The following is a 24,710-nucleotide window of genomic DNA, read 5'->3' as shown; positions in this document are numbered from 1 at the left end:
CAGCTCTTCTAAGCACAGTGAGATTGATTTTGGTTGTCCTGGAATACCTTGGCTTTGAGCTGGAGTAGCAAACCTTCAGGTGTATGCAAACAGTATTAGGGGCAGCCATCCCTGAGTTTTACCATTTCAGACTCCATATAACTCCATCTTTTAGAAAGTCTCGGTACATGGGAAGCAAGCATAGGAGAAGGCTACTCTAGAATCCTATTCCCTTACGTGCTAGATTTATTTGTGCAGGAAGGTTTTTGTTCTTGTGAAACATTTAAACATGCAGTCCTCCACCTTGATCAGGCAAACTCGATGTTGTCAGATCTCAGAAGTTGAGCAGGGCCAACCTTGGTTAATAATTGGATGGGAGTCCTCCAAAGAAGACCAGGGTTGCAGAGGCAGGCAATGGCAAACCACCTCTGTTAGTCTCTTGCCTTGAAAACCCCAGCAGGGGTTGCCATAAGTCAGCTATGCCTTAATGACACTTTTCCTGCAGTCTGAAGTCATAGGAAGGACTATATCACATCTATATGGTAGAACAAGCACTTGTGTAACAGCAGAATGCTAAATCCAGATCATTTTTGCTTTTTGACAGAGGCAACATTTATACTTTCTCCTGTTATTTGAAACTAACATAACAAAGACAGTTTTATTGAAAACAGTTATCAAGGCTGTTGTCTTCTTTCCGGATTTTATGTCACTTTTCTATAAAGCTGAGTGGCCCCTTTTTCTTGTAACATAGTGGGCCTTTTTGTTTTGTGTAGCTTGCAGCAAACCTATTTTCAAATTTTAAAAAACGAAGAACAGTTTTTAGAAAGTATAATTGCAAGGAAAGGAGAATGATAAATGCTGATAATCTCTGGAAGACAAAGATCTTTTAGGGTACAGTGAACCCCCAGGAAAAGTCCTCTGACAAAAGGGCGGAACTTGTTCTAGCAAAGACAACAGACAGGCAGGTCATCTCTTATAGAAGATATACTGGCAAAAGTTAACTGCTGAAATCAGTAGCCAGTCTCTGTCTCTCTCTGGGCCAAGCTACAAGTGACGAATCACTCTTGAAGGGCAAGTGAACAGACTCACGTGTATTCCTCCCTGTTCACTTGTGCTCCACTTGTGCTCCACTTGATCATGTAGGATCCTATTCCCTTATGTGATCAAGTAGTGATCATGTGAGTCTGTTCACTTGCCCTTCAAGTGTCATTTGTCACTTGTAGCTTGGTTCTTAGTGTCTCTCTCTCCCCCCCCCCCCACTCTCTCTCTGTCCTTCTGCATGCTGCATGGAATCCAGGCACAGAGCCCAAGGGCCAAAATGTACATGACATTATCTGCACAGCCTCCGTGGGTCCATCACAAGGAGCTATGATCGGATATGCACTGCAGATTCCATGTTCAGGACTCAGTTCTCAGGTGTGAAGGGGCCCGATCTGAATTAGGACCAGGATGCACAGACAGAAGGGGCTTACGACTTCCCACTGTGCTATTTTTCTGGTCTGAAACAGCTCCCAGGGATCAAATATTTGTTCTTTGGGGGAAACTTACAGGTACTGCTTGCTGCATATAATATCCACAGTAGGATTAAGAGCAGCTCCCTGGGGCAGTTTCAAGTCAGGAAAATGATATGTGTAGAGGAGTCCTAAACCCCTTCTTCCTGTTTACCGTGGTCCCAGACTGCGTTGGGTCCCCTGGGAATTAAGTTCTGTGCATGGACCTTGCAGCACACATCTGATTAAAAGTCCTGGCACACCTGGGGACGATGAAAAGATAATTAATCTAAGGTATATTTAAGCCGTCAACCAATCCCCAACTGAAGACTCTCTTACTGAGAGTCTTGACTGTACTTCTAAGAAATTTGGATGTAAATCCCACATTTTGGATAGAGGTTTGTTCTGTTCCTTGCATATTTCATAGACACATGCATCCTTTACAGCCCTAAACAGCTTAGGACCAGGGGACCAGAAGGCTTGCTGGCTCCTGCGTGTGCCGGTTTGTGAACTGAGATCTTCATCTAAGCCCCATTCCATCTCCCTCTCTTATTGGAGACGAAGACAAGCCTTAGCAAGAAACGGGGGCTTTTCAGTTGTGGTCCCCCTTCTCGCTCCTGCCAATTATGAAATGCTATCTACCTGCCTGATGCTAAGCTTTCGGCACAAGCTGAAGACTTATTAATTTTACCAAACATCCAGAGCTTGCATTTGCCTTTTAAAATTATTGGTTGGTTTTTAATGCTCATTTATATTTTAATGATGTACAGTTATCTTCTGCAAGCCGTCTCAGTAGCTTACACTGGCTGTGGAATGTGTGATATTATTTTTTTAATGAATAAACATCTTCACTCCCTTAGAAAAATACAGACTTTAAAGGCTGTTTTCTCTCTGATGATCCCTTGGAATTTCCACAGGCAGGCTTTCCTTGAAGGAAGTTCGACTCACATCTGCTCGCCCAGGTCTCTCCCAGCCTGCACTGTGGGTGGAAGAATGTATCTGCCCACATGGGTATATGGGTCAGTTCTGTGAGTCTTGCGCTCCAAACTTCAAGCGGGAAATACCCTTTGCCGGTCCATTTACCAGCTGCATCCCCTGTTCCTGTAACGAGCATGGCAGTTGCGATCCTAACACAGGTCAGAATTCCTAGAGCTCTCTCTCCTCTCAGCCTTTCGTGTCTGTACACTGCTTTTTCAGGAACTGAAGTGGTCTTATTTTATCCTCCTTGCAAGCTGTTTTCCCTCCCATCTGCCTGCGCCCCCTTGCCCAGGTGGTTCGTAGTTTTGGGCTGGGCTGTCACCAGTATGCTGATGACACCCTGCTCTGTCTGTTGATGGATGGCCTGTTAGACGCTGCCCCGGACTCTTTGGCCCTGTGTCTGGATGCCGTGGCAGAATGATTGTGTCAGAGTCACTTGAAGTTGAACCCCAGAAGACAGAGGTTCTGTATCTGAGTTGTGGGGTGGTGGAATTAGGAATCCAGCTCCCAGCCCTCGACGGAGTGCCGTTACAGCCTTCATCGATGGTGCGGAGCCTTGGTGTGCTCCTGGATGCCACACTTTCTATGGAGGTCCAGGTTGCAGCTATTGCCAGATCTGCATTTTTTCATCTTCAGCAGGTCAGGCAATTGATGCCCTATCTCTCGTCCCAGGACCTAGCTTCGGTAATCCATGCAATAGTCACCTTTAGATTGCTGCAACTTGCTGTATGCTGCGCTGCCTGTGGGCTTGGCCCGGAAGTTACAACTGGTCCAGAATGCAGCAGCACATGTCCACACAGGGACACCATTTAGGGCACACATCCACTCTGTGTTATGCCAGCTGCACTGGCTCCCAGTTGAGTTCTGGAGCCAGTTCAAGGTATTTAAGCCCTGCATACCTATGAGACCGCCTCTCTCATTCTGCCCCCCGCAGGGCTTTGTGCTCCACGGATAAGCAGCTTTTGGTGGTCCCCAGCCCGAGGGACATTTGGCTGGCTTCAACTAGGGCCAAGGCCTTTTCTGCCCTGGCCCCAGCCTGGTGGAATGCTCTCCCAATAGATATCCAGGCCTTGCGGGATCTTTTACAGTTTCACAGGGGCTGCAAGATGGAGAAGTTCCACCGGGCTTTTGGCTAGGGGCCAGCACTTTGTCCCCCCTTCTGACCACCATGCCCTCCTTTTGCAGCCGCCCTGGAGTTACATCATGGCGGTGCCCGTGGTTTATGGCGGTTCTGATTTGTTTGGTGGCACCTGGATTTTTATGCTATTTGGATCAGTGTGGGTTAATAATGGATTTTATGCTAATTGCAATAATGTTTTGTTGTATTTTAACAGAATATTTTGTTGGAAGCTGCCCTAAGCCCGCTTGTGGGAAGGGCGGGGTGTAAGACGAATAAAATAAATAAATAAATAAAATTATTGAAGGCTCTGCCATGTGTATTGTATGCAGCAATCATTCGTTCTGCAAAAAGCCCCGTTCTCTGAGGATCTTAAAGCCAAGAGTTTAGACTGAGAAAGAAAGTGGCTTGCTTCAGGACCACCCTATCCGTCTGCTAACCAAGCAAGGATTTGAATCCATTTCTCCTTTGGTCTGCATCCAACAGTATTATCCCCGTGCAGGCTGATTCCTGCATAGCCCTTCCTTCCTGAAACAAGCGTAAGGCAGTCGATTCATCTCTGGAAGCCCGATGAGCTATCTAATCACCATGCAATTATGTTGTAAATTGCGCATAATATATCTGCATAATTTTATCTTCTTGGAGGACGCTGGGAATAGCACTCGAAGCTACAGTACTCGGTGTGCGAAAGGTTAATCGCCTTCGAAATTGCAGTGGGGTGTGTGAGAGAGGGAGAGATTGCACTCTTTTCACAGGAATGATCTCTCACAGCTATAATCATGGTAACAATAGCTGAGAATAATTCACAAACTTAGCAGCAAAAGTGTGTTTTAGAAACCTGCAGCAGGAGGAGGCTGCCGCGGGGTCGGTGCTTGGGAGGCAAGCCAGCAAGCAGTCAGGTGGCTCAAGAAGAGTAGTTCAGCTTGTGCCAGACTCTGTTACAAGCTGTTCAGGCTGAAGAGTCAGGATCGACAGCCGCACACGACCAGCTGGAACCCTATAAGCCCAATATGATTGATGCCTGACCTGTACTGAGCTGGTAGCTGCGATGCTACCCTCTGGCCATTCATGTTGGTAGTCCTGAAGCATAGCAGAGGGATTTCAAAGCTCTAGGGCCCTCAACCCAGTATTCCTAATATCCAGGCTCCCACACCTTACTAAATCTGTTGACAGAATTGTGGGTTAACCTATGTACTCTAGAGAGGCCCTCTCAACAGTACTGTAAGGTCCGCTAACAGATTTGGCACCTGGCAGGGAGACCCAGGCAGCCATGCTTCCCATCACTCCGATGGACCAAGCAGCCGTTGTTTGCTCTGGCAGCCACTTCTGGAACCTTATGAGAGCTGGTGTGGTTTAGTGTCAGACTAGAATCTGGGAGACCTTGGTTCAAAGGTCTCCCAGATACTAGTCAGTTTGGTGTAGTGGTTGAGAGTGGCAGGACTCTAATCTGGAGAGCCAGGTTTGATTTCCCGCTCCTCTGATTGAAGCCAGCTGGGTGACCTTGGGTCAGTCACAGCTTCTCGGAGCTCTCTCAGCTCCACCCTCCTCACAGGGTGATTGTTATTGTGGGGATAATAATAACACACTTTGTAAACTGCTCTGTGCTTTAAATTGTCCTGAAGGGCGGTACATAAATCGAATGTTATTGTTATTACATGTACATGTAATAAGGAGGGACCACAGACTTTTTTTACTACTATTGCTGAAAATATTGAGGGACCATCTGTAGCCTGTTTTGTTCAAGGAACAACTTCTCTAGCCACTTTGGTGTGAGAGCCAGTTTGATGTAGTGGTTAAGAGTACAGGACTCTAATCTGGAGAACCAGGTTTGATTCCCCAGTCCTCCACTTGAAGCCAGCTGGGTGACCTTGGGTGAGTCACAGCTTCTTGGAGCTCTCTCAGCTCCACCCACCTCATAGGGTGCTTTGTCGTGAGGATAATAACAACATACTTTGTAAACCGCTCTGAGTGGGCATTAAGTTGTCCTGAAGGGCGGTATATAAATCGAATGATGTTGTTGTTATTATCTCTGCTCTACCATGGAAGCTTGCTGGGTGACCTTGGGACAGTCACATACTTTCAGCCTAACCTACCTCACAGGGCTGTTGTGACAATAGAAAAGATGAGAAGGATGTCAGCTGCTTTTGAGTCCCCATTGGGGAGAAAAGGCGGAGTGTAAATTAAGTAAAATAAAATAATAAATAAGATGAACCTTCGCCTGCCTTCGACTCGAGCACATATCTCTGGCCTCCATGCAGCCTATCGCAGGAGTTCTCTACTGGCCTTGGGGCTCTCATCCCGTTATCACTCGGGACTCTGACCAGCAACAGACCCTGTCAGAGCTCAGGCCCACTCTTCCCGCCTACGATATGCCTCCTCCATGACACAGGAAGTAAGGCATGTGAGTTCTCATCTCAAATTTCATGACTTAGGAATTTAGTTCCTTACAGGAGGGCAAGTGACTACATGGAATTGGTGGATGAAGTTAAGCTGAAAGTGCGCAAGTGGCCCAAAGTCACCCAGCAAGCTTCCGTGGCAGAGTAGGAGTTTGAACCTGCGTCTCCCAGATCCTGGGCCGTTTCCACACTACTCACCTTCATCTGGAACGCTGCGGAACGTTACGAAAAAAACGCGGAAGATAGCGTCTTCTCGCGCGAGTTTTGCGCGACGTCGCAAATTGCAGCCATTGTGCTACATTGTGGAGGTGGAAGACAACGTTTGACAACTTTGATGGTTGTGCAATATATATCTATTCCTTATAGGACCAAGGACTACTAAATTCTACAAGTTGGACTCAGTCATACGTTTGTGCACTTTACCTATGAAATGTATTGTCTGTTATTCATTGTTATTTATTGGTCATTATTGTATGTCCATTTAGAGCACTTTTGCACTTTAAAAGAAAAAGAAAAAATAGGTATTTTCTATAAGTGAAGTGTGGAACCTTGTAGTTCCTTTACACCGGTATTTGTTTGGTTTGGTTTTGGTGTCTCCCAGATCCTGGGCCGTTTCCACACTACTCACCTTCATCCGGAATGCTGCGGAACGTTATGAAAAAAACGTGGAAGATAGCGTCTTCTTGCGTGAGTTTTGCGCAATGTCGCGCAAAACTCGCATGAGAAGACGCTATCTTCCAGGTTTTTTTCATAACGTTCCGCAGCGTTCCCGATGAAGGTGAGTAGTGTGGAAACAGTCCTAGTCCAGCACTTTAGCCACTATACCATACTGGCTGTCCAGTAATGCGAGCGGATCTGTTTGAGAACAGAATAACTGCATAAAGTTTAGCACATGAATACCAGCAAAAAGAAACACTAGGAACACCTTAAAAGGTGACACATTTTTATTCTAGCAGAAAACATCGTGATGCAACGTCCCCCCCTCCCATGGGTCAGTAATGCCTCGGTGCTTGCACAGGGGACTGCCTTTACCTTTACCTAAATGAAGCTGGGGAATGAGAGTTCATCAGGAAATTTTATTCCAAATCCTGAAGTTTGGAAAAAGAGCAGGCAGTCCTCAGCCATTACTGGTGTGGATCAGTTTAGTTCAACAAGGGAAATTAGGTTATCGCCTATTAATATTGTGAACAGTTCTTTTACTTTTCTTGATTACATTTGTATTTTTCATACTAGCATTACACCCTCCTTTATGGATTTCATAGCATTTTGCCTGTTTGCTTCCTTTCTCTCCATAACACACACCCCTCTGCTTCATACGTCTGATGAAGCACACTGTAGTCCGTAAAGCTTCTGCTAGATTAAAAGTGTGCGAGTCTTCCAGGTACCTCAAGACTCTTGTTTGTTTTTGCTGGAACAAATCAATACAGCTATTCCTCTGGAGGAGCCCTGATATGTGTCAAAACTGGACTGTGTTCTTCTCACAATACGCTCAGGAGTGGTGGGACAGTGTTGAATTCCTAAAAAGAGAGGCCTGTATAGAAGCCCAGCTATGAGTCCTCGAAGGAATCGCAGTTCTAAGGGGCCAAGCAGGGATGGTTTGGGTGGGTACAGTGCCTGCTTCGGCCCCTCCAGATGCAGGGCAAACAGCATACCCAGAAGCTGCCAGCATCCTGCTTATTCTTCAGCTCCACAGCTGTAACATCTGGATTGCTTGCTGGGGCGCAGCTCAGATGGCAAAAGCTCGTTCAAAGGAAAGTTTTTAACAAGTTCCTGAGCTTTGCCAAACAGGAACAGCACAATGTTCTGCACAGCCTCTCCTCACCCCCCCCCCCCATTGCAATGTGCTTTATTATTATGGAAATCCACCACGCCTGGTTTCCTTTTCTAGTTTCACATAAGCGCTGGATACAGTTCCGGGGCTTTGATCTTTCAGTTCTAGGGTTTCCAATCAAACTGTGTATTCATCAGATGTTTAGTTTTTTCCGTCTTCATTGCTTCCCCGCCATCCACTCTTTTCCTGTCTTAGCTCAGTTTTCTTGTCCCACTCGTTTGGTGACCAGTTCTCCAGGAAACAGAGAGAATTCAGCCCCTTCCAGATAAAAAAGTGCTATAAAATGGGTCTGAGTCTTTGGGAAAACGTCACCCTCCCTTTTCTCTCATTCCTCTTCTGCCCAGTGGCTTCCACAAGGAGATTACATTTTATTTATTTACTGTATTATGCCCCACTTTTCTCTCTGGTTGGTTCCCCAGGTGGCTTACATAATTTTCCTCTCCCCCATTTATCTTCATAACAGTCCTGTGAGGTAGGTTGGGCTGAGAGTATGTGACTGGCCCAAGGTCAACCAGAAAGCTTCTTTGGCAGAGCAGGGATTCAAACCGGGTTCTCCCAGATCTTAGTCTGACACTCTAACCACTAAACAATGCTGTCTCTCTTGTGCCCAACAGCAACAAGGCCTCCACATGGCAGGTTTCCTCACAGTTTCCCTGCCACAACCTCCCAGATGTGGTCACCCTTCTCCCCTGGGCCATCAGGGCTAATCTTCTGGCTTGTGGGGTCTATAGTAGCAGGCAGAGTGTCGTGCATTGGGATGCCGGCTTCTCCTGAAACCAGCCCAGAAGGCAACATCCAGTGACTTCCAGAAGGCCCCTTCAATGGCCAGGAAGAGTCCCAAGAAACCAGAACATCTGATCTACCTCTGCCCTCCTCTTTGGACTCAAAACCCACTGCCCAGAGACCCAAGAAGCCCAGAAGCATCCCATTCATGCCCCATCTCCATAACTGAGCACACCTTTAATTCCTCGCAGTTTCTTCTAGAGAGGTGAGGTTTGACTACACATGCCCCCTTGGTGGGAAAAACTTCCTTAGCTCTCTGTTTACCTTTGTCCATCCCAAGTCCACTTGCCACCAACCGATCCAACTAAGCAGGCCTTGCCCTACCCGATAAACTTCATCTTAAGAGCAGGACACGGGAGGAGGGGGCAGCCAAAGGATATACCCTCATGGCTTCTCTCAGTCAATGAAAATCAAACCTGCTGTGCCAAGAGGGAAGGGCTAGTTTGTTGTGCTCTTCATTGTGAGCGCTGAAGCAGCAGCAGGAGCGGGGGAAGTCTCCCTGGTTCTGCCGTCAGCTCTGCTTCTTTATTAATTTCATAGAAACATAGAGCTGGAAGGCAACCCCAAGGGCTACAACCCCCTGCACAATGCAGGAAATTCTCAGTTACCTCCCCACACAGGGGCAGCGCCAGGTTTTCTGGTGCCCGAGGCTGGGGGCATTGCCAGGTCTGTTGCTGCCCCTATGCGTGTGCATAGTGTGTGCGCGCGTGCCCTGGACTGCATGATGATGTCACTGCATGTGACATCATGCAGCAAGCCGGCCCCATTGGTGCAGCGGGTGGCTGGGACGGCACACGGAGGCTGCCCGTGCTCACAGTTGGGTGCGGCGGGTGGCTGGGGAGGTGCATGTGCGTCCCCCCAGCCCTCCTGCTCCGTTGTTCCACACACCGCCTCGGATGTCTAGCCCGCGGCTGCTGTGCCCAGCTGGGGGCATGTGTTGGCAGTGGCGGTGCAGGGCGGGGGGGCTGGCAGGCTGCAGCAGCTGCGGGCCAGGCACAGCAGGTGACCGGGGCGGCACGCAAGCGGCTTCCCATCCCTCCCGCTCAGCCACCAGCGCTGCCGCTTTCAGCTCCGCGGCACACGCTGGCACCCCTGGCGCCCCCTTCGGCACCTCAGCACTTGAGGCGGGGGCCAGACCTGCCTCAATGGGCACATCGGCCCTGTCCCCGCTTCACCCTCCCAGTAATCCTTCCTCTATGCTCAGAGGAAGGCAAAAAACCTCCACGATACTCAGCCAGTCTGGCCTGAAGGAAAATTCCTTCCCAACCCCAAAGTGGCAATCTATCAGCACACAAAAAAATGCCAGGAGAGCCTTGCGGCAGCTCCTCTCTTCCTGCCCTCCCTCTCGCAATCTGGCTACATTAATGCCAAGTCATGGAATCAGCATTGCTGTCAGGTGACCAGGTGGCCGTTTGGTGTAGTGGTTAAGAGCGGCAGGATTCTAATCTGGAGAGCCGGGTTTGATTCCCCACTCCTCTGCTTGAAGCCAGCTGAGTGACCTTGGGTCAGTCACAGCTCTCCCAGAGCTCTCTCAGCTCCACCCACCTCACAGGGGGATTATTGTGGGGATAATAATGGCATACTTCGTAAACCGCTCTGAGTGGGCATTAAGTTGTCCTGAAGGGTGGCAAATAAATCGAATGTGATCATTATTATTATTATTATTATTTTAAAAATTCCAAGGAAGGTTTCCTTTATTTATACCCTGAATTTCTCCGCTCAGTGCACCGTACATCGTTCTTTCTTCCTCCATTTATCCTCACAATAACCCTGCATGGTAGGTCAAGCTGAGAGTGCATGACTGGCCCAAGATCCGCCAGAAAACTTCCATGCAAAGTGTGTGTGTGTGTTGAACTAGGGCCTCCCAGATGATAGTCCAACACTAATCACTTCACCATGCCAGCTTCAAATTCTGATGACTATACCATTTAAGCACTATACCATTTCCCAAAGTCTGTCCCTGTTCAAAGTAATTTGTCATCTGCAACAAGGTCTGTTCATCCCCTCCTGGGGCCACGTCACCATCAGCTGGGTTGCAAGCCAAGCTCCTGCGAGCATTGCGTCAGCGGTTCAGTGTGCACCAGGTTTGCCAACTCCAGGCTAGGAATTTCCTGGAGATTTGGAGGTTAGCAAGCAATTGTAGCTTTTACCCAGCCAATGGTGGTGTGGCCTCAAGAGAGGATTTCCCTCCCCTCCAGTGAGAGTTGTCCGGATGGAGTTAGGCTGGAGAACAGGTCCTGTCCCAAGCTCAACCCTGTCCCTCGTGGCAATTTGGGTACAATAATACCACTCTACCTCACAAGTCTGTCATAACACAGACTTTGAACTCTCAGAAACGGTGTACAATTAAATGACACTGGATTTTTTTTAATATAATGCTTTGGGGCTTTTATTGTGGTAAAATAGAAAAGAGTCCAGTAGCACCTTTAAGACTAACCAACTTTACTGTAGCATAAGCTTTCGAGAACCACCGCTCTCTTCGTCAGATGCATCGTCAGCTTTCGAGAACCACAGCTCTGTCAGATGCATCTGACGATGACAGTTGTGGTTCTCGAAAGCTTATTGCTACAGTAAAGTTGGTTAGTCTTAAAGGTGCTACTGGACTCTTCTATTTTGCTACTGCAGACTAGCATGGCTAACTCCTGAATCTATGACCATGGAAAGCACTTTTATTGTGTTTTCTTACATTTTAAAAATAAATAACTATCCCTTGAACTCTTTTCTAAATCTGTGTCTGGGTGACACACAGCTTCCATCTGCCTGCAGACATGTGTTGCTACTTTTGTTTTCCTATTTAGTTCTGATTTCATATTGAAAACAGCTTTCTTATGTCTGGAGCCAGTCCTGAGTTGTGAAGCTACAGCAGGCGTCCTGTTAATGGCTTCGTGGAACTCGAAATCTGAGACATTCATAAGCTGCATCCTTTTTGAAAAGGGCATCATTTCTTTTTTGCTCTTTTTCTTTGTTTTACAGTGTGAAACGACTGATGGTTAGCAGGGAACCCAAACAGCACAGAAACATTTCATCAGTAGAGTTTATCGGTGGTTCAGTTTGTTTGAAATCATTAAACAAGTTTGCTTGTTTTTCAGCAGACATTGCTGATTTAATTTCCGTGCAAGAGAATTTCCCACTTGTCTTCTGCCTTCACAAGTTAGACCTGTCTGCTATCAAAAACCTCTCCCTGGAAGTAGAAAACTAGCCCTTTGGGAGGGAACGATTTTGTCCAACATCCTTTCTTTCTCACTGTTCTGGCACTTTTCAATGTGCGGGAAGTTTTTTTCAAAAGATAGGGTATGTGCGGGGAGGGCGGCATATAAATATGATACAATAAATAAATAAATAAATATCCAATCTACAGTGATAAAGTCCACTGTCATATACGACAGTGAACTTTATCATTGTAGATCCGATACTACTGACTCTGTTTTCCAAGAAATTGCTCGATTTTTCTGGAATCTGCTCCGGATATGTCAGTGTCTCTATTTTTCCCTTCTGTGGGTAACATATTAAAATGCTGCACACCTTTTTTCAAGGTATAGTCCTCTTTCCAAAGTCTCTAGAAATTACATTTCTGAATAGGCAGAGGATACATCAACACTAAGGGATGAATTAGATGTGATGTTTGTCATATGTTATCCACAGGGACTGGCAGCCATATGCCAGCTACTGGTGCCCGTGGAGATCTCCATCTCAAAGAGCCCTGGGCCCCCAATTCTAGTCAGGACTGTGGTGTGGGGAGAGGAGGGGCTCCTGCCTCATACTCCGTGCCATTTTTCCAACCCCAAACAGTGCCGGGGGCATTATTTGCCTGCATGATACCTCCCAGCAGGGCTTTTTTTCTGGGGAAAGAGGTGGTGGAACTCAGTGGGTTGCCCTCGGAGGAAAGGGTCACATGGCTGGTGGCCCCGCCCCCTGATCTCCAGACAGAGGGGAGCTTAGATTGCCCTCCACGCCGTCAAGCGGCGCGGAGGGCAATCTAAACTCCCCTCTGTCTGGAGATCAGGGGGCGGGGCCACCAGCCATGTGACCATTTTCAAGAGGTTGCAAATGAATGAATGAATCACAGAGTTGGAAGGGGCCATACAGACCATCTAGTCCAACCCCCTGCCCAGTGCAGGATCAGCCTAAAGCATCCCTGACAAAGATTCATCCAGCCTCTTCTTGAAAACTGCCAGTGAAGGGGAGCTCACCGCCTCCCTTGGCAGCTGATTCCACCTTTGAACTACTCTGACTGTGAAAAAGTTCTTCCTAATGTCAAGCCGGTACCTTTGTGCATGTAATTTAAGCCCATTGCTTCAGGTCCTACCCTCTGCTGCCAACTGGAACAGCTCCTTGCCCTCCTCCAAATGCTGGAACTCCGTTCCCCCGCGTTCTCCCTGAAAAAAAGCCCTGCCTCCCAGCACCATTTCAGGTAGGGAAAATGGTTACAGCATGCAGTGTGACGTTTTTCATGGCAGCCTATAAAATTTGCCAGTTAATCATAAATAAATAATAATAACTGCGCTTATATACAGCTCTTCTAGACAGTTTAATGCCTCACCCAGAGCTGTGAACAAAGTCAGTGTTGTTATTATCCCCACAATACAGCTGGGGAGCTGGGCTGAGAGGAGTGACTTACCCAAGGCCACCTACTGAGCTCATGGCTGTGGTGGGAGTCGAACCAGTAGAGTGCTGATTCGCAACTGAAGGAAAATATAAAAATAACCGAGGAAATGCCAACATGGTATTTTTTTAGTCTCGTGGATTATAATTTCACTTTTGAGCTCCTGAATTTTACGACTGCTGTTATGTTTTATGCTGGTCTAGGACCATTTTAATACAGATTGATTGACTTTAGACACTGTGCCGCACTACTGACTGTTGTACATGTGAGCATGCGCACACACTGGTGATCTATTTTAAGTTGTGGGTGGGCCACCCATTGCAAGACAGCTTTGTCTTTCTAGAAAAAGTAAGACAACCAACAATTCCTTTGGTTTTAAATGAGTGTGAGGCAGGCTCTGACAGGAAATTAATACCACATGTAGGCCTAAGGTTTTTTGGTTCCAGGTTGGAAAAAATCTGGAGATTTGGTGGTGGAGCCTGGGGGAGGGAGGATCTCAGCAGGATGTAATGACATGGAGACGAACCTCCAAGGCAGTCATTTTCTCCAGGGGAACTATTATCTGGACATCAATTATAATTTCAAGAGATCTCCAGGCCCCACCTGGGGGTTGGCAACCTGAGGTAAAGCAGTTTAGAGGTGAAAGGCTTGCACGGAGATCCTGGGCCTAAGGTCATGTGCTTACACCTTGGATTGTTACCACTTCATTCTGCCGCCTGTGAAGACCACTGTGGACCACTAATTGGCCAGTGACTGGCTTAGGATGGACCATGGGTCTCCCCTAAAATGGCAGTTGTTTGTTACCTCCTCTCTGGAAACGTTCAGTTGGGGCCAGGGGAACCTTGAACTGCGTCTCATTCTTGTTCCTCCCTCCCACAGGATTGTGCCAATGCCTACACAACACGGAGGGGCCTTCCTGTGAGCGTTGCGCCCCTGGTTTCCATGGCGATCCCTTCTTAGGCCGCTCTGATGACTGCAAGCCTTGCCCTTGTCCCGGTCAAACGCCTTGCACGGCCCTCCCAGAGAGCGGAGAGGTGGTCTGTACGCAATGCCCGCCAGGACAAAGAGGTGGGTCTAACTGCCTGGAAGTGGGAAAAGTACATTATGCTCCCAGAAAAAGGACTGAACTGGTATATCTTCCACTCATCTCGTTTTTTAATGCACTCTATATGTATTGCTTATTCGTGTGATGTTAAGGCACAGATAGGGAATCCGTTGTGCTGTACAGTATCCAGAATCCGAGAATCAAATGAGTTCTCTAAATTTCTAGTTGGGGAGCAAAGCTTGGGAACATATCCATGTCTACCACCGTTTTCCTCTCTGTCTTTTTCTTGTGGCAAACTGACGTTCCAGGGACAAGAAGGGGGGAAATAGACAACTGTGTCTAATTTTCAAAATGTTTTCTAATTGCAAGATATAGAGGGCATTGTGGAATGAGAATTTTTTGAGGAGTAGGAAGAAAAATGCACCATGCTCCGTTTGGGGGTGGAATGGAAGTTTTAAACTAAAAATTCTAAACGTAAAAAAGACAGGAAGGTGGTTCTCTTTTCTTAATTCCTCTTGGCCACAGGGCATGCTGGTGTATATGGCAGAAGGCAGGGCCAGTATTTTTCAGTGGACCAAAGGAACTTTTAAAAAGGGATTGCAGTGTGAGGTGCGTTCACTCATCTTCCTTGCCCTTTTAGTAAACAGATTTGTCAAGCTTTGGGATGGTTTTTCATGCAATGCCTGTTGGACTAGCAGTGATGGCGGCAGAAAAGCAATATACAGTGTGTGTTATGAGCCATCATTGGTGACCCTATGAATGAAAGACCTCCAAAACGTCCCATCATTAACAGACTTGCTCAGATCCTGCAGACTGGACGATGTGGCTTCTTTTATTGAGTCCAGCCATCTCATTTTGGGTCTTCCTCTTCTCCTACTGCCTTCCACTTTTCCTAGCATTATTGACTTTTCCAGAGAATCTTGTCTTCTCGTGATGTGACCAAAGTACGATATACAGCGTGGGAGGCCTTTTTCACACCATCTTCAGTTCTCCACAGACATCCGTTAGGAGTACATGTGACTGTGGCAGATGAGCTGCATTTTGGTATATGCTCTAGCCACCGGCAGTTCCGCTGCCAGCTCCTCAGGGCTGCTGAAGAGGGGAGGAGGTTGGACTAAGCGCACCACATTACAGGGATTCTGCTTGTCAGGCAAATTTCACTGGGGAATGTTAGTAGTGGGCCTGTATACAACTTTACAATCCATCTTTTATTTATTTTTCTTTAGATATGTATACTCCATTTTTCTCCTCAATAGGAACCCAAAATGGCTTACATCCTTCTTACCTCCTCCATTTTATCCTCACAGCAACAACCCTGTGAGGTAGTGTCATGCCTCAGGTGGGGTGAGCCTAAGGCTGCCAGACCTCCCACCCCGCCCCCACCTACCTGGCCTGCGAGGGGGGGCACGCACCTTCAATGCGCGCCCCCCTGCAGTGCTGCGCACCCCCACGCACAGCAGCAGCCAGGATCAGGCCTGTTTTGGCCTGGATCAGGGCCCCTGTGGAGCGCGGGAGCATTCCTGCGCTCCGCAAGGGCCCACAACGGACCCAATCCACGCCAAAACGGGCCCAATCCAGGCCAAAATGGGCGTGGATTGGGCCCGTTTTGGCGTAGATTGGGCCCGTTGTGGGCCCCCGCAGAGTGCAGGAATGCTCCTGCGCTCCGCAGGGGCCCACAACGGGCCCGATCTGCGCCCAAACGGGCTGCGTGGTGACGTCACTAAGTGACGTCATCGCGCTTGTAGGAGTGCGCACGCTCTGCGCACACGCACCCCCCCCCCCTCAGGTAAGAGCCAGGCCCTAATCTCCCACTGGGAAATTGAGGGGGCCTGGCAACCCTAGGTGAGCCACCTTACGCTGCCACCACTCTGGGATTTGGGGTCCCTTGGGAAGGCCCAGAGTCCCCTCCCGACCCTTCTGACCGCCTTAGTTTGGCCAATAAACAGGCGTGAGGACCCGGCAGAGTAACAACAAACCAAAGGGTTTATTTACAAGGAGGTCAGTTAATATCAAGCAAGCAAGAAGCAAGGTGCCTTAGCAACAATAGATGGGTGAAAGCCAAATAAACCAAAGGCCCTAGTGCGACGGAACTCCCTCTCCCGCTGTCTGCCAGGCCTGTCTTCTCACCCTACCTGGACGAGGGCCTCTCCCCCTAGCAGAGACCTCCTCCGGCCTGTTCCCTGGGAGAAAAGAACACAGGCTTTTTCCCTCCCAGACTTATATAGCACCAGCCCCCTGTGTTCTGATTGGCCAAAAAAGGCGCCAAAATGGCCCAGGGGCTCCTGGGAATTGTGGGTAGGCCTACTCCCACTGCTAACAGGCGTCTGAGGCCTTGCTAGACCTTCTTGGCACAGACAGATCATGACAGGTAGTTACGCTGAGAGGGTGATTAGCTCAATGTCACTCAGTGGTCCTCCATGGCAGAACTGGGACTCAGGCCTGGGTGTCCCAGATGCTTGTCCAACATTCAAATAGCTACACCACGAGGGCTCACTCACTCCTTAAAATTTGTTGTTTGCCATAAATGGGCCAAATGTATGTGATGCTGAAATTCTGTAGCCAGTTTGGTGTAGTGGTTAAGAGCGCAGGACCCTAATCTGGAGAGCTGGGTTTGATTCCCCACTCCTCCACTTGAAGCCAGCTGGGTGACCTTGGGTCAGTCACAGCTCTCTCAGAGCTCTCTCAGCCCCATGCAACTCACAGAATGCTTTGTTGTGGGGATAATAATGACATACTTTGTAAACTGCTCTGAGTGGGCATTAAGTTGTCCCGAAGGGCGGTATATAAATTGAATGTTATTATTATAGGTGTGTTATTTAGACTTAAAAACTGCCATGGTGGGGGGAGCAATATGTATCAAGGCTCTGGCTCCTAAGGAAGGGTGGTTAACTCTTTTGCTCAGACAGTTTTCTTGATAGAAAATACCCCATCCCACTCCACGATATTTTAAACTTGGGGAGGGAAAAAAGATACCTCAATTGTGACTGCCTTTTCCCCTGCCCAAGCTTAAAGTAACAGGAATGGAGAAGTTTTTGATTGGGGGAAAGGCATGTGTGGTAAGAGCTCTCCTCTCCTTCCCTTGCTCCAATCCATATCAAGTCTGTCCCCCTACAGTTGTGTTTTAGACCCAAATAACACATCTGTAGTTTCAGTCACAAAACTCCAGAGCCACATATAGTCTAGCCCTGCTTTGGTCAAAATCCATTCCTCCTCCAACCTCTTCTGGTTTGTTCCAGGGAGACTTTGTGAGCTGTGTGATGATGGCTTTTTTGGAGACCCCCTGGGAAGGAATGGCCCAATCCGCCCCTGCGTTCCCTGCACTTGCAATGACAACGTGGACCCCAATGCTGTCGGCAACTGTGACCCTGTCTCAGGCCAGTGTCTACGCTGCCTGTACAACACAGCAGGGGAGCAGTGTGAGAGGTGCCAAGAGGGCTTCTATGGGGATCCGCTAGCCAACAGCCCCGCCAGGAAGTGTGCTGGTGAGTAGCGGCCTTCACTTTTGCCTGAGAGCCACCCTGGTAACATTTGACTAGTGGCTTGGCCAGAGTTTCAGTTTCTGCTTTGTATAGTTCCAAAATAGGATTTGGAAGTCCCTCCGGATCTAGAAGCCTGCCTCTTAAGGCCAGATGGGAATGAATTGGCAGTGGGAAAGAAAAGGTGCTCTGCACATGCTTGAAGACACTTCTTTCTGAGGTTTCGGTTTTCTGCTCGCATGGCAGCCATTTTCCCTGTCACTGTGCCCACGGCAGCCATTATTCCCCCACCTCCAGGGTATTTATCAGCGTTTTTACCTTAATTGACACCTGAATATCATTCAATTGATATATCATTATAACAATATATGTAACAGGTTCTCTGAATTCTCAGATGACTAATCCAGGCTTGGTCAGAGTTTGAGCCATGTTCCATCTATGCAGTAGCGCAGGGAGCCAGAGGTTGCATTGCACCCCAAAGAACCCCAATAACCCACAGATGTTTATCCCCCCAGCCCAAGGTATTTTAGTGCCTGAGGAGGAAAATTCAAACAATATACTCCATGGAGGCAAATATAAATAATGAACAATTTTCTGCCTTTCTATGATACCCCAAAATGTGCCACTCAAGGCAGACTGCCATACTCTGCAGGGCTAGCCCTGGTGTTCATTTTCTGGGGAATGCAGGAAAATACAGCCCCTTTCATTGCAGAGATATAAGAGGAAAGGCATATCTCCTCTGCAAAAGGGGCTGGAGACTTTTTTTTTTTTGCTGGAGATTCTCAAGCCAGTTGGCCAGCATATTCATACTCTGCTGTTTTTGTTTTACTTCCTAGCCTGCAGCTGTAACCATGAAGGCTCCATCCATAGTCCAGAGGCTTGCCACAATGTCACTGGCCAGTGCCCCTGCCTCCCACATGTGACTGGGAAGGACTGCAGCCAGTGTCAAGAGGGTTATTATGCCCTGCAGGCGGGAATTGGCTGCAAGAGGTAATGGCAGAGGGATCTCTGTACCAAGGCACCTGGAAAATGCACAGCTTAGGGTGTGGGTCTTCATGGTGAACAACCACCTCTGCCCACATTGTCCAGCCTGCTATTTAATATCTGCTTCTCAAGCCCTGCTCTCTGTGCCCCACACCTTCAGAGGTGAGCCAGGTGGTAACTAGAGACGGCTTTTTCGGTAGCGGCCCCTTGCTTGTGGAATGCCCTTCCCCTTGGGGCTCGCATTGTGCCTACATTGCTCTCTTTTAGGCACCAGGCCGAAATATTTCTGTTACGGGCTGATTTTTTAAATCACCATTGACTAGTACTATTCGTCTAGACACAATTAAATTCATTTTAAGCTGCTCAGTACTTCATGCTCTTGCTAGGATTTTAATTAAAGACGCTTAATGTTTTACGTTGTTATATTTTATTTTGTAAATCACCTTGGGCAGATTCCCTGGAAAGGCAGCATACAATTTTTCTAAATAAGTGAAATAATAGTGAAGGAAAGCATTTTGGATGTGTTGAGGGGGACCATTTTTTCTTAGTTATTGCTTCATATGTTCCAAGGCCAAAAATTACACAGATCCTGTACTTCCATTTGCAATTGAATCTTCCCTGTCCTAGTCTGACCCTATAACCACTTCATCACCCACTATCTGCTTAATCTTTACATCTCTGTGGGTTTTAAAGTCAAGCTGATTGATAATGGGGAATTAATCTTTTCACCTCCCACCTTCTTATCACACATGCAAAACTTCATAATCAGTTATATTCTTTTGAACTGGCCTTGTGGCACCATACTGTCTCTTCTTTAGAAGAGACAAACCTCTTTTGTGGGGTAGCCCCTAAGACACAGAAGAGAGTTTCATCTCTGTGCCCAGCTTCTAATTCTTTGGAGCCATGTTCCGATTGGCCAGTACAGTCAGATCTCCTGCCGACGAGTGGATCAGTGTCCAACTTGAAAGCAGCCAGCAACTGTTTTTCAACAAAAATAAACATCAGAAAAACTGTTCCATGCAAGGAAGGCAAAATAAAGTCTCTGGACCAATAAAACATCACAACATGGCATAGATGGTTCACTAAAAACTCTTTCCCAGACTAGTTGTTAAACATGAAGCAAAAAAACTGGTGGGAGGACAAGTTTCTGACGGAAGCCACAGTCTGTCCTTGAAAGAATGCAGGAGGCGTTTTTTGTAGACTTAATAAGTTCTGCTGGCCAAACACAGCCTAACCTAATTATGTCTATGGAATGCCTCCTCTTTTGTATCTTTACGAATTCAAGACCGGCCTTCCATCTTAGCCACTAACGGCTTTAATCTCTTCCTCCTTCCCTCCCATCGCTTCCCCTCCCCGCAACCCCGCATTATGTGCATCGTGGTTGGCTTGTCATCTGCCCGACAAAGAATTCTGGTGGACTTGAAAGCTTACCTACTATGTTGTGATTTTGGATTGATCCTAATAAAGGTGATGTTTTACTATCCCTGTCTGGAATGTTTCTAACAGATCAAGGAGGCAAATCATGTTTCATAACTTTGAATCTGAATATATTGCCAGTTGGTCTTGGGAGGAGAACAAGATGGCCTATTTTATTTACTGTTTTACTGTGAATGACTGATCCTGGAGATGGTAATGATAATAATAACGTTCGATTTATATACTGCCCAAATCAGGACAACTTAATGCCACACTCAGAGCGATTTACAAAGTGTGTTATTATTATCCTCATGGCAATCCCCCTGTGAGGTGGGTGGGGCTGAGAGAGCTCTAAGAGAGCTGTGACTGACCCAAGGTTACCCAGATGGCTTCAAGCGGAAGAGTGGAGAATCAAACCTGGTTCTCCAGATTAGAGTCCTGCCGCTCTTAACCACTACACCAAATTTCCTGGTGTGGATCACACAGATCCATTCCACTAATGGCAACACATTTTGTGAGGATACTTCAACTGATGCAAGAGTCTTGAGGCCACCACTCTATTACACAACAAATGTAACAATGCACACCATGAATATACTTTGAGAAATTTCAGTATCTGAATATTCAGTTCACACTCTTGGTTTCTGTTGGAAAAAGCCAGCGGCGATAAAGTCCTTCTTTGTCAGGAATGGGTGGATACATTCCTAGAAGATAGGTCCAGAGAGGGCATTTGTCATGATATATAAATGAAACAAGTCTAGGGGCAGGAATACCAATTCCTGGAGGACCGTTGCCATCAAGTCCTGCTTCTGAGGTTCCTTGAAAACATCTGGCTAGCCAATGTTAGAATGAAGATGCTGAACTAGAGGAACCCTCATTCTAATCCAGGAAGGATATTCCTCTCTTATGAACCAAGGCTGATCTTCCCTTTGCGGGGAGAGAAGGGGAAGCCAACCTCTCAGCAGCCCTCAGTCCTCTGGCCAGCGACTGGATTGTCCTTCCCTCCACCACCACCAAAAGATAATCTAATCATGTCAAGTCATGTGTTCCCTTTCCGTCTCTCTTCTAGTTGCAATTGCCACCCAGCAGGGTCCCAGCACAGCCACTGCCACCCGCTTACGGGGCAATGTGTCTGCCGATCAGGTGTGGAAGGGCTGTCATGTGATCGATGCCAGACTGGATTCTTTGGTTTCTCCTTCCAAGGATGCCGAGGTAATCTCTGAGCCAGTGCAATTGCCTTCAAAGTGACTTTGTTTGGGGGGTTTTCACTATAACTGCCTTTGGGCAGTTTTTACTGCAATGCCATTGAATCTGAGGATCTGTCAGTACGTCTGTAATAGGCTCTCTTGCCTGTGTCTTAACTTCCACTACTCCAAAGGAAAGATTTATCTTTTATCTTGGATAGTATTCAGCAATTAGTTCAAGACCTGTCAGGCAAAATTGTTCTTTGAACCGTTTGCTTATCAGTACATTTATTTGTAAAAAGGTTCCTTATTGCTTTGCCGCTTCTAATCAAAGTACTCAGACACCTGTTAGAGTTTATTTCTTTTATTGAAAATATACTCTATTTTTTTAATGAAGCAAGTAGTTAAAAATATATGATTATTAATGTAGGTCCTACAAAAATAGAACACAGAAAGGCAATCAGAATTGAATTTGCTAACATTTCCTAACTAACTCTTAAAGTTTAAAAATAATCAAAGTTCTTAGGAAATGCATTAAGATTTTCATAGCCTACATTGCAAAGATAAGAATCTCACCTTCATGAGATCTCTTCCAATCAGAACTCTAACTCGTTATCTAGATTAGCATGTTTTATAGGTTATCATTTGCAAATATCTAAGTTCTTTTCACGTAATAGCATAAGCAAACTAGGATTGGTTTAATGCTTCATTGAATATTCATAATTTCTATTGTATGACCTTCTAATTAGCCAAAAAACAATGTTACAGCTAACTTGCAAAACAAAGCCATAAATCTGTGAGAAATGACAGGAAGAGTTAAGATACTAGATCACTATCGGTCCAGTCTCTGATAAAGAAACATTAATCTAGATGGAGTCCACAATTTTTAATTAGCTGCCAAAAGATTAAAGTGCACCTGTTTTGGTTACCTAACACTCTAAAAAAATGCATAGACAGTTCATGAAAAGTTTAGAAGTTCACCCAGAATACAAGCCATTACTATGTATTAGCTTCGTATTGGTTAGTGTAAGGTGCTTTAATCTATATTATTGCAACAGGTCATGAGAAGAGTCAGGATCTGGCTCCACTTCAGCCAGGGAATTCTGGGAGGAAGTTTAGGAAAGAGTCACCCAGGTTGATTCTTCAGATGACTAATCCTGGCTTGGTCAGAGTTTGAGTCATGTTCCATCTATGCAGTAGCGCAGGGAGCCAGAGGTTGCATTGCACCCCAAAGAACCCCAATAACCCACAGATGTTTATCCCCCCAGCCCAAGGTATTTTAGTGCCTGAGGAGGAAAATTCAAACAATATACTCCATGGAGGCAAATATAAATAATGAACAATTTTCGGCCTTTTTTTAATACCCAAAACCTGCCACTCAAGGCAGACTGCCATACTCTGCAGGGCTAGCCCTGGTGTGCATTGCCTGGGGAATGCAGGAAAATACAGGCCTAACCTAGCCTACCCTTGATAATATGGTGAATGTATTATTTAGGCTAGAAAGATCAAAATTAGAAGAAATTGGACCAGCATGACTTCTGCAATGGGATGTCCTGTTTCTCTAACTAAAATTCTTTGAAAGAAACAGTGAACATTTGGATAGAAGTGATCTGGGAGACATTATATATTTGAATTTCCAGAAAGCGTTCGAAAAAATCACTCTAAAAGGCTCTGAAATAAACTGAGCAGCCGTGGGCTACGAAGACAGGTCCTCTTATGGATAACAGAGTAGTTGAAGAATAGAAAGCTGAGGATGGAAATCAATGGTCCGTTTTCACCATAGCGAGAAGCAAGCAGTGGTTTTCCCCTGGGATATGCATTATTCCACCTTCAAAATTGATCTGGGGAGCCAGAAAAGCTAAGAGCGCAGGAGATAAATTATCTGCAATGGTAAAAACTTAAGACTGAAAAAAGAAGACTGTTTCCGGGAGGGAGGGAGGGAGGGAAGGAAAAGTTGGGTTATTTTGGTGCTGGGGATTGAAGCAGCATTGACTAACTAGAGAACAGATCTTGGGAGTCATGGCAGATAGAAAAGAATATGATTACTCAGCATTTGTGAGAAAAAAAACAAATTCTGCATTAGGGATTCTTAAGGAAAGGACTGAAAGTAAGATTGGCAGTATTGTAATGCCTTTTTATAAATGCATGCTGCTGAATTAGCAAGATACATATAGTCCAGATCATCCAGTCTCAAACAGAGTATTGTAGAACTAGAAAAGGGCAGACATAGGGCCAAGCTACAAGTGATGAATGACACTTGAACGGCAAGTGAACACATGTATTCCTCCCTGTTCACTTGCACTCCACTTGCACTTCACTCAATCACATAGTGAGAGAGCTGATATTTGCCCTGATGGGCAACAAGCACTATGTGATCAAGTGGAGTGCAAGTGGAGTGCAAGTGAACAGGGAGGAATACATGTGTTCACTTGCCGTTCAAGTGTCATTCGTCACTTGTAGCTTGGCCCATAGTGCTCAAGGATCTCTATAGAAATGCTGAAGTATTGGGGGCTTTTTAATTTTGAAAGAAGACCACTAAGGGCTGAATTTGCTCTTTACAAAGTCTTCATGTCCCCCTTGTGTCTGCACAGGTCCTGTAGACAGATGTCCTTTGGGAGATCCATGGTCAGAAGAACTTAATTTTCAGGCATGTTGGGGCCCAGTCTGGACTAGAACTGCGGCATATGGAGCAAGATCTGCTCTGCTCAGGCCATTTTCCAACGTGAGAGAGCTGATATTTGCCCTGATGGGCAACAAGCAAGTTTCCCCAAGGGAGCAAACAGTGGTTCCCTGGGTCCATTTCAGGTCAGAAAAACCACATGAGGAAGGCTTAAGCCTCCTCTTCCCACATATTGTGGTCTTCATCTAAATCAGGTTTGATAATTAAGTTCCAGCCACGGAGCTCCAAAACACATCTTTTGCCAGGACATGTGGGGGACACAATGACTTTTTAACAGGCAAAGTGACCTTTAAGAGGGGATATGATCGATGCTTATAAAATTATAAACGATGTGGAAACAGGACAGAGAGAAAACTTTGTTCATTAACTTGTCAAGTCAAGTAAAGTTGATTAGCGGTTGGCTCTTACAAATTCCAAAAGTTAATAACAGATACAGGAGCTAATTCTTCAAATAGTGTAGAATTAGTTGTGGCATTCCCTTCCACAAGTTGTAATTAGATCAAGATGAGTAGCTGTGTTAGTCTGTCTGTAGCAGTAAAAAAGGGCAAGAGTCCAGTAGCACCTATAAAACTAACAAAATTTGCAGTAAAAAAACCCTCACAAAAGCTCATACCCTACCACAGATTTTGTTAGTCTTATAGGTGCTACTGGATTCTTGCTCTTTTCTACAAGATGTAGTGATAGCCACCAGTTTAGATTTCTTTAATAAGGAATTAAATTCACAGAGGATAGGATAGCGGTAGTTATG

The 24,710-nt window shown here is 46.4% G+C and overlaps 1 protein-coding gene across 1 annotated transcript in view; it reads left to right on the top strand.

Moving 5' to 3' along the window:
* LAMC3 (laminin subunit gamma 3) overlaps positions 1-24,710 on the top strand; it is a 105,479-nt gene that overhangs the window by 58,317 nt on the left and 22,452 nt on the right. Inside the window, exons 12-16 of the mRNA XM_054997272.1 lie at positions 2,387-2,605; positions 14,057-14,245; positions 17,459-17,704; positions 18,535-18,688; positions 21,168-21,310. Coding sequence (XP_054853247.1) covers positions 2,387-2,605; positions 14,057-14,245; positions 17,459-17,704; positions 18,535-18,688; positions 21,168-21,310 — 951 coding nt within the window. The remainder of the gene's footprint in view (positions 1-2,386; positions 2,606-14,056; positions 14,246-17,458; positions 17,705-18,534; positions 18,689-21,167; positions 21,311-24,710) is intronic.

This window comes from Eublepharis macularius, chromosome 14, assembly GCF_028583425.1.
Source record: "Eublepharis macularius isolate TG4126 chromosome 14, MPM_Emac_v1.0, whole genome shotgun sequence".
In the NCBI taxonomy this organism is placed as follows: domain Eukaryota; kingdom Metazoa; phylum Chordata; class Lepidosauria; order Squamata; family Eublepharidae; genus Eublepharis; species Eublepharis macularius.
This window is presented reverse-complemented; position numbering and strand designations above follow the sequence as displayed.